The 10,455-nt window shown below is 43.9% G+C and overlaps 1 protein-coding gene across 1 annotated transcript; it reads left to right on the top strand.

The window, feature by feature from the left end:
- Positions 1-2,123: 2,123 nt before the first annotated feature.
- On the top strand, positions 2,124-3,092 carry LOC119411034 (olfactory receptor 11A1-like). Its single transcript, XM_037677957.1, has one exon. It carries the CDS (start codon positions 2,124-2,126, stop codon positions 3,090-3,092), a length of 969 nt encoding a protein of 322 aa, XP_037533885.1.
- The last annotated feature ends 7,363 nt before the right edge of the window (positions 3,093-10,455 follow it).

Here is a 10,455-nt window from a genome sequence, read left to right as displayed (position 1 = left end):
CATGATGCTGAGGAAGGTAGATGTTTAATGTGTCCAAGAGACCAATGAAAGGGAAACAAGGCTTGAAGCAATGGAGCAGGATTCAAACTGTTTTACTATGGTATGGACAGACGAAAAATGGTGTAGGAGTGGTACTAAAGGAGGAGTTAGCAAAGAATGTAATAAAGGTGAAAAGAGTGTCATATAGGGTGATGTTGGGAAACTGTGGTGGAGTAGCAAAATGCAGGAAGCTATTTAAAGAAAGAGGTTGTATTAGATTTTTTAATTTGACACCTTGATATTGATTGACAGCAAAGTCAGGGTTTATTGTAGAACACTGGATCTCTGAACAGCACAAGACCAAATGGAGAACCCGTCCTGTTTGTATGTTCTCTGACCTTCTATGAACTCCTCTATTAATGTTAGAGGTTTGTACAAGCACATACAGATAAGCTGTTTTCGCTAAGTTGCCCAGCACACCAGATCTCTGGTAGCATGCCCAGACATTCTGATGCCTGGTTACTTCCCGCAAAATAAACACAAAATACATTTCTCTCTTTCTCATAACATAATGTCAACTTGACCCAACTCGTGATTTGGACACATTTTGAGGGGCTCTCTCATACAATGGTTGGCACACACATTTAATAAAACTCTTCAATCCTACAATCCTCCCTGTTTGCGGTTATTTCTCAAATTCTGATTCTGATTCTGATTAATTCAACCTTTATTTAAACGGTTAATCCCATTGAGCCCATGGGAGTCATTTACAAGAGAGACCTGATTTTAACAAAGAATGATGACAACTGTGGACAACAAAGACAACAATAGACAATCATAAAGGATGCATATAAATCTCCCCTCTCTGAGGAATTTCCAACTGATAACCAGATGAGCCAGCTGAATAAACTTTGTGTCATCATTTCAGGACTCTGGATTCTCACAGAGGTTATTCTTGGCCATTTCTCGACATACCTCGAGAATGTTTATGGATCTCACCGGAGGACATTGACTGATTACAGTGACCTCGAGAGCATCTGTAAGCGTTGTTGACCGCTCTCGTCTCTGATGCAGAAAATCTACGTAAATATGTGCTTGTTTGTGCGAGGTGTTTTTTCAATATTAGAGGTTTTTCTCAGCCAAGAAAAATGTCTGATAGGAATTTTTTTTGCCTCCAACTCCTACATACATGTGTCCAATTAACCACTATTTTTGTCTGTCCAAACAGGTCTCACTTGTAAATGAGTCTCTGAGGCTCATTGTGATTTATCTGTTTAAATAAAGGTTGAATGAATTAATTGAATTTCCATTTCATCACAGTCTCCCATCCATTGGTGACTGTGAAAAGGAACAACTAGTTTTACCAGAAAGAAACCTCCAACAGAATCGGACCAAGGACAGTCATCTGCCTCAACTCACTGAGTTTGAAAATCACACAAATCACAGTGTGAACTTGATATTTAGTCTGTTCTGATATAAATAAATGACAGAGGACTGCACCAGAAGGGGAGATTGTTTTATACCAGTTTCTTCCCCTGTGCTGTTGGACTCCTGAACACTCATAATGTTACCTCATAATTTCTGCTTTGGTCACATTACATCTGTATTATAATTGAATACTCCATCCGTACTGTTTTCTAATTTTTTTTAATTGTTTTTTATTGTATGGGTGTACACATGTTTTATATTATATTTTCATTTTTACTTTATTTTACTTTATTATTATTTGCACCTTTATGTCGAAGCAAATTCCTAGTTTGTGAACCTCGTTCACTGACATTGCAATAATAAACTGATTCTGATTCTAAATATGTTTTGTCTGGGCCAAAGCTAATGTGGAGAATTTTTTTACCTTCAGAATTGAAAATCTCAAAGTTGTGATGAGTCCTGTTGTGATTAAACCTCATGAGGTCTGACGATGTGGGTGTTTCTCAAACTGGACTCCTTAAAAGAAGCAGATCTGAGCTCAGGTAGGAGTTTGTGTGATTCACACGCTGTCTTACTCCTAACTGTAAACTTTAGCCATGACACCATTGTGGCGTTGATGGTTTACTTTGATGACTTGCTGGAAACTATTTTTGCTTTTGAGGTTTTTGTCATCATGTCAGTTTTACTTGTGACTAATTCATCCGTTGAAGGTCTTCATGATTAATTTACAAACTAAAATAAGGATGAAAATAAATTCTTCACAGGTTTTATATTTCACTCTGAGTGCCTACGTAGATATCAGTACGTGCACATACTGCATATTTATGGTGGTTATGAGTATTTATGTGTTAATCATTGGTTGTAATGTTGTTCTGATCGTGGTCATCTGTGTGAACAGGAGTCTTCATGAACCCATGTACATGTTTCTGTGCAGCCTGTTTGTAAATGAGCTGTATGGAAGTTCAAGCTTGTTTCCATTCCTGCTGGTCCAGGTTCTCTCAGATGTTCACACTGTTTCTGCTCCTGTTTGTTTCCTGCAGCTCTTTTGTCTTTATTCATATGCAAGTGTAGAATTTACTAACCTAGCTGTGATGTCTTATGACAGATATGTTGCTATCTGTCACCCTCTGCAATATAAAACAATAATGTCACAAAGAAGAATTGTTTTTCTGATATGTCTCATATGGTTGCCTCCTTTTATAGCCGTCAGTGTCACAACCTTTTTGAGTTTATCTTTGCAGCTCTGTGGGAATGTAATCAATAATATTTGCTGTAACAATTACTCCATCATAAAACTGGCCTGTTCCGAGCCCAGAGTTAATAATGTCTACGAGCTTGTCATGACTTTTCTGACAGTCTGCGTTCCAGTGTCTGTGATCCTTTACACCTACATGAGGATCCTTAAAGTTTGTTTTTCTGGATCCAAACAGACGCGACAGAAAGCCGTCAGTACCTGCACACCTCACCTGGCTTCTCTGCTCAACTTCTCTTTTGGCGTTTCTTTTGAAATAATACGAAGCAGGTTTAACATGAACAATGTTTCTAGTATATTACGAATACTCCTGTCTCTTTATTTCCTGACCTGTCAGCCCCTTTTTAACCCTGTTTTGTACGGTCTGAATTTGTCCAAAATACGTCACATGTGTAAGAGACTGATTCTACAATCTCTGAGAAGATTTTATTAACTGAGCGGATTTAATTCGGCTTAAGACAAAAAGGTAAATAATAAAGTAAATGTACATCTTCAACTGCAATAGTGTTTGTACTGGTTACTTCAGATATGTAAAATTTACAACAAAAAACACATTGTTGTACAAACCACATTGTTTTAGTTCACTTTTATTGTGAAATACATGATTTTCAATTTCAAAGTTTTGCCTTCTCATTTACACTCATTTATATTTATGCAATAAAAAATTTAATTTGGGAAACATTTAGGTTTCAGAAGAGTAATAGATATAATGTATCCCAACAAAGATACTCGGTGCAAAATTTATTTAGAGATCTGAAACTGTCCAGCTTGATCCCTCTGAAATATTTTAAATATACTAGAAAGAAAATGGAGAAATCATCATTTCAGACCTGTTCTTGTTTTTAGGTGTTGTTATACTCTTCTCCTTCTTAACCATCAACATCATGTTTTATGATTTTTTATAGTATTATTTCATGTACTTGATTTTATGAGTCTGCGTTAGAGGTCTCTCTTGTAAATGAGACTGCCTGTCTGAAGAAAAGTAAATGAAACAATTAATATTAAATGACAGCACATCTAAAAACAAACAAAAAAAACTGTATTATTTTAAAACTGTACTCAGTTTACCAAGACAAGGAACTGAAATCTAAAGGGGAGGGTCCAGTCATGCTTTTAAAAAACATAATTTCGGTTTAGTGCCGTCCTGGCCTGTATGTCCTCAAGACACATAGGCAGCAGATTTATAGAACTTACATGACTTTTAAAGAGGGACATTAATTTGGCTCTCATCTGTGCAACAATGGATTGAGATGACATTTTTACTGAGTATGGAACCAAGTGGGAACAGATAGAGAGAACATGGGAGGGCCTAAAATGAGCCTTGTGGTACTCCACAAGTAAAAGAATAGTAGGAACTGAACCATTCCAGAGCACTTTTCATTCATTCAACCTTTATTTATACAGGTCAGTGTCACTGAGCCATGAGGACTCATTTACAAGAGAGACCTGTTTTATACAAAGAACAGAAGAGGTATACACAATAATAGACAGTCAAATAAAAAATCATAAAACAAAAAGTAAATAGAAGAAATCAACTAAGAAAACAAAATTAAAACAGCAAAAACAAAACAACAACAGCTACAATATAAAGTGATGCAGAAAACTAAAAACAGGAACATGTCTGCATTAGTTTTTCCCATGAACTTAACAAATGTTTGAAGACACTTAGAGAGGTCAAGGCTGAGAGCTTCAGATCTTTTTACAAGATATTCCAGGAAACAGGAGCAGAGTATGAGAAGGTCCTTTTGTCTAGTTCAGTCCTCACTGAGGGAACACTGCAGGTAATGATGTCCTGAGAGCGCACGCTGTAGCTGCACTCACGCAGAGACGTAGGAGGAGATGTATGAAGGCAGCAGACCAAGAAGTGATTTAAAGATGAAAATGTACCAGTGGGAGAGTATACCATCCATCCATTTTCTTTACCCGTTTGTTCCATTTTTGGGTCACGGGGGTCGCTGGTGCCCATGTCCAGCAATCACTGTGCGAGGGGCGGGGTACACCCTGGACGGGTCGCAAGTCCATCACAGGGACACATAGAGACAAACAACCATTCACTCTCTCACTCACACCTAGGGACAATTTAGAGTTACCAATCAGCCTAACATGCATGTTTTTGGACTGTGGGAGGAAACCGGAGTACCCGGAGAAAACCCACGCATGCACGGAGAGAACATGCAAACTCCACCCAGAAAGGCCCCTGGACCGGGGTTTGAACCAGGGACCTGCTCGCTGAGAGGCAGCAGCTCTACCAGTTGCGCCACCGTGCTGCCGGGAGAGTATACGTTGTCCCTTATTCCCACCAACTGCACCTATAACAAGCTATGGTTCTTCTGCTTCCTTCGGCTTTTCCCTCTTCAGGGTCTCCACAGTGAGTCCTCCTCCTCCATCTCACTCTGTCCTCACTCCAACTACCTCCATATCCTCTAACTGCATCGACATATCTCCTCTGTCTTTTTCCTGGCAGATGCATTTCTAACATCCTTCTACTAATATACCCACTGTCCCTCCTCTGGACATGTCCAAACCACTGTTCTTCCTCTGGACATGTCCAAACCACTGTCTCTCCTCTGGACATGTCCAAATCACTGTCCCTCAGAATCAGAATAAGCTTTGTCATCATTGCATCGAGATACAATGAGAACATGTACGTACAGTCGTCTGAAAGATGGACGTAGTGCACAAAGCTGCTACTATAAAAAGCACGACTTTCTTATTCTTATTCAGAATAATATTTTGCTTAGATGAGAAAAGGGAAGAAAACATGAGGAGAGACGGTATAAAAAAAAAGATCTCTCACGCCGTGTCCTAGACAGGGCACGATTTGAGGCATCAAAAAACCCGCCACATCATAGCACATAAATAGACATTATACATTTACATATAGGCCGGTGAAGACATTTCATTTTAAGGGAAAGTCGTAGCATAGTCCAGAGCCCCCCCTCTCAGTCATTGTCCAGAGAAGAGGTGTTCTTCATCATCAGCTTGGTTGAGGTTCTGTCACATGTCCATGGCCTTGGGGAAGGGAGGGGTGAGGAGACAGACAAAGCATCTTTGTTTTTTCAAAACATGCCAGGAGGAGTTGAGATAAGTCCGCAGTCAAATCCACAATTTGGGTCAGGCAGAACTCGTGAATTGCTGTTTTTGCCTTTTTAAAGTCTCGCTGGTACAGTTCTCTGATGGCAACTCAAAAACGGCCGAATTGATTCTTTACGCCAAAAGTCGAGCTCACAGCTTTCTCCAAGATTATTCCCACCATTCATGAGTGCTGACAGAAAGTTCACAGTCCTGATAACAGCCAGCACCAGCTCTGATGCAGCTCCACATAATTCAGTCTGAGTGCTGCCAAGCTTAGACACATCCACAATTTTTTTTAGACAATCCAGATTTCACCAATCCAAACAGCAAAATCCAGTTGTCATCATGAATCCAATATGTTTCCGTTGAGGTAAGAGGGTCCTCCTTACCTCAACTCCTGTCGGAAGAAGTTGATCAATTTTGTTGAGAGACCAGCTGATCCTTCGAATTAGGAAGGTATGCAGGAAAAAAAGAGGCTCTATAAAGGGTTTACAAGACAAAAGAGAGCAAGCAGGGTGTAAGAGTTTTCATTATGTTATCATTTTAAACTGTTTCATGATTTCTGCACTTCTGTTCATACGAAGCAAAGAAGTTTCTGGAGAATTCAGTCCACGTCTGAGCCGATAGGAAATTCTCTGTACTTACACAAGCTGTTTTTACTTAGAATTGTTTGTTCTTTTGTAAAACCAGAAATGTCAAGGTTATACATATCAACTAATATCCAATCGATCTTATATTATCATTGTTCCTCTTAAGCATTTAATCAAAATGTTCTAAGATCCTTCCCATGGGCTCACCATCTGTGGGAGGGGCCAAAGGGGTCGGGTGCAATGTGGGATGGGTGGTGGCCGAGGGCGGGGAACCTGGCGGTCTGATCCTTGGCTACAGAAGCTGGCTATTGGGACGTGGAATGTCACCTCACAGGTGGGAGGAGCCTGAGCTGGTGTGTGAGGTTGAGAGGTTCCGGCTAGAAATAGTCTGACTCACCTCTACGCACGGCTCTGGCTCTGGAACCAGTTTCCTTGAGAGGGTTTGGACACTCTTCCACTCTGGAGTTGCCCCTGGTGAGAGGCGCTGAGCAGGAGTGGGCATACTTATTGCCCCCCATCTTGGTGCCTGTGTGTTGGGGTTCACCTCGGTGAATGAGAGGGTGGCCTCCCTCCGCCTACGTGTGGGGGGACGGGTTCTGACTGTCGTTTGTGCTTATGCACCAAATGGCAGTTCAGATTATCCACCCTTCTTGGAGTCCTTGGAGGGGGTACTGGAAAGTGCACCTCCTGGGGACTCCCTTGTTCTGCTGGGGGACTTCAATGCTCACGTGGGCAATGACAGTGAGACCTGGAGGGGTGTGGTTGGGAGGAACGGCCCCCCTGATCTGAACCCGAGTGGTGTTCTTTTGTTGGACTTCTGTGCTCGTCATGGATTGTCAATAACGAACACCATGTTAAAGCATAAGGGTGTCCATATGTGCTCTTGGCACCAGGACACCCTAGGCCACAGTTCGATGATCGACTTTATTGTTGTCTCATCTGATCTGCGGCCACATGTCTTGGACACTCGGGTGAAGAGAGGGGTGGAGCTGTCCACTGATCACTACCTGGTGGTGAATTGGCTCCGATGGTGGGGGAGGATGCCGGTCAGACCTGGCAGGCCCAAACGTATTGTGAGGGTTTGTTGGGAACGTCTGGCAGTCTCCTGTGAGACTGAGATTTAACTCCCACCTCCGGGGGAACTTAGAACATGTTCCGGGGGAGGTGGGGGACATTGAGTCAGAGTGGGCCATGTTCCATGCCTCTATTGTTGAGGCGGCTTACCAGAGCTGCGGCCGCAAGGTTGTCGGTGCCTGTCGTGGCGGCAACCCTCAAACCCAGTGGTGGACACCGTCGGTGAGGGATGCTGTCAGGCTGAAGAAGGAGTTCTATTGGGCCTTTTTGGCCTGTGGGACCCCGGAAGCAGCTGATGGGTACCGGCAGTCCAAGCGACACGCGGCTTTGTGGTCGCTGAGGCAAAAACTCGGGCATGGGAGGAGTTTGGAGAGGCCATGGAGAATGACTTCTGCATGGCTTTGAGGCAATTCTGGTCTACCATCCGGCGTCTCAGGGTAAGAAAGCAGTATACTAACAACACTGTTTATAGTAGGGGTGGTGTGCTGCTGACCTCAACTCGGGATGTCGTGGGTCGGTGGGCAGAATACTTTGAAGACCTCCTCAATCCTACTGGCACATCTTCCACTGAGGAAGTGGAGCCTGGGGACTCTGGGTCGGGCCCTCCAATCTCTGGTGCTGAGTCACCCAGGTGATTAAAAAGCTCCTCGGTGGCAGGGCCCCAGGGGTGGATGAGATTCGCCTGGAGTTCCTTAAGGCTCTGGATGTTGTAGGGTTGTGTTGGCTTACGCAACTCTGCAATATTGCGTGGACATCGGGGGAAGTTCCCCTGGATTGGCAGACCGGGGTGGTGGTCCCCCTATTCAAAAAGGGTGACCGTAGAGTTTGTTCCAACTACAGGGAGATCATGCTCTTAAGCCTCCCTAGTAAGGCCTATTCGGGGGTTCTGGTGAGGAGGGTCCATCGGATAGTCGAACCTCGGATTCAGAAGGAGCAGTGCGGTTTTTGTTCTGGTCGTGGAACACTGGACCAGCTCTACACTCTCAGCAGGGTCCTGGAGGGTGCGTGGGAGTTTGCTCAACCGGTCTACATGTGCTTTGTGGACTTGGAGAAGGCGTTCGTCCACGTCCCTCAGGGAACCCTATGGGGGTACTCTGGGAGTATGGGGTACCGGGCCCTTTGATATGGGCTGTTAGGTCCCTGTATGACCGGTGTCAGAGCCTGGTCCACACTGCCGGCAGTATGTCGGGCTTGTTCCCGGTGAGAGTTGGACTCCACCAATGTTGCCCTTTGTCACCGATTCTGTTCATAACTTTTATGGACAGAATTTCTAGGCACAGCCAAGGTGTTGAGGTGATCTGTTTTGATGGCTTTAGGATTGCGTCCCTGCTTTTTGCAGATGATGTGGTCTTATTGGCTTCATCAGATCATGATCTACAGCTTTCGCTGGAGCGGTTCGCAGCCGAGTGCGACGCGGCCGGGATCAAGATCAGTTCCTCCAAATCCAAGGCCATGGTTTTGAGCCGGAAAAGGGTAGAGTGCCCTCTCTGGGTCAGGGAGGAGGTCCTGCCCCAACTACAGGAGTTTAAGTATCTCGGGGTATTGTTCACGGATGAGGGAAAAATGGAACGTGAGATCGAAAGGCGGATAGGTGCAACGTCTGCAATGAAGCGTGCGCTGTACAGGTCTGTTTTGGTGAAGAGAGAGCTGAGTCAAAAGGCAAAGCTCTCAATGTACCGATCGATCTACGTTTCTACCCTCATCTATGGTCATGAGCTTTGGGTTTTGACCGAAAGAATGAAATCTCGGATACAAGTGGCTGAAATGAATTTTCTCTGCAGGGTGTCTGGGCTCTCCCTTAGAGACAGGGTGAGAAGCTCGATCATCTGGGAGGGACTCAGAGTAGAGCCGCTGCTTCTCCATGTCGAGAGGAGCCAGTTAAGGTAGCTTGGGCATCTGTTTAGGATGCCTCCTGGACACCTCCCTGGTGAGGTGTTCCGGACACATCCCACCGGGAGGAGACCCAGAGGAAGACCCAGGACACGCTGGAGGGACTATGTTTCTCAGGTGGTCTGGGAACGCCTCGGGATTCCACTGGAGGATCTGGACCAAGTGGCTGGGGAGAGGGAAGTCTGGGCCTCCCTACTTGTCTGCTACCCCTGCGACCCGACCCCTGGATAAGCGGAAGAAAATAGATGGATGGATGGATGTTCTAAGATCATCTTGCCCTCATTGTAATCTGCCTAATCAAGATGTCTTTCTGAGAAGACTCTTCTCTTTCAACCCAAACTGCCCTGCCAACGCCTATCTTGTGACCCCAGATTGTTGATGTGAAACTGCTGTTCTTTTTTCACTTCACTCTTACCAATAAAAGGCAAGTTCAAACAGCGAGGCTTCAGAGTTCACTCTGATTCACGTTAGAAGGTGGTCATTGTGGATTTCCCTCTTTGCAAAGGGCTTGGTCAAAATCTTACTCTGAGTCTCTGTGTTTTTTTTATTGTCTAGGTACGAGAATATACCTAAAACAGGGAAGCGGGAACACAGGGAGACACGTCTGTCTTCACTGGAGCACACAGAGAGAAAAAAAGTCCTCTGGACATGTCCAAACCATCTCAGTATGGTATCTTTAACTTTATCTCCCAATTGTTCAACCTGTGCTGTATCTCTGATGATCTCATTCCTAATCTTATCCATCCTTGTCTCTCCTAAAGAGAACCGCAACATCTTCATTTCTGCCACTTCCAGTTCTGTCTCCTGTCTTTTTGTCCATGTCTCTGTCTCCAGACCATACAACATAACTGGTCTCACCACTGTCTCTCTCTCTCTCTCTCTCTAGCTATCTATATCTCTATATCTATTTCTATATCTATCTATATCGCTATATCTATCTTTATCTCTCTTTCTTTCTCAGCAGCTCTACCAACTGCGTCACCCTTCCAAAATATATTAAAATATTTCTTCGCGTCTCTCTCTCTTTCTACTGAAGACACTGGATGAAAAAAGATTCAACTCTGGTGTTCTTCACTGACGCCTCCCTTTCTCTTTAAAACCTGTTTTAACCGTCCTAAATCCAGTTTTTTTTTTTTGTTAAAAGCAGCTAAGCTGAGAAGCTAAGCT

This window comes from Nematolebias whitei, chromosome 6 (assembly GCF_014905685.2).
Source record: "Nematolebias whitei isolate Nwh7 chromosome 6, NemWhi1, whole genome shotgun sequence".
NCBI classification, from domain to species: Eukaryota; Metazoa; Chordata; class Actinopteri; order Cyprinodontiformes; family Rivulidae; genus Nematolebias; species Nematolebias whitei.
Note: the sequence above shows the minus strand (reverse complement) of the source record. Positions and strands in the feature narration are given on the sequence as shown.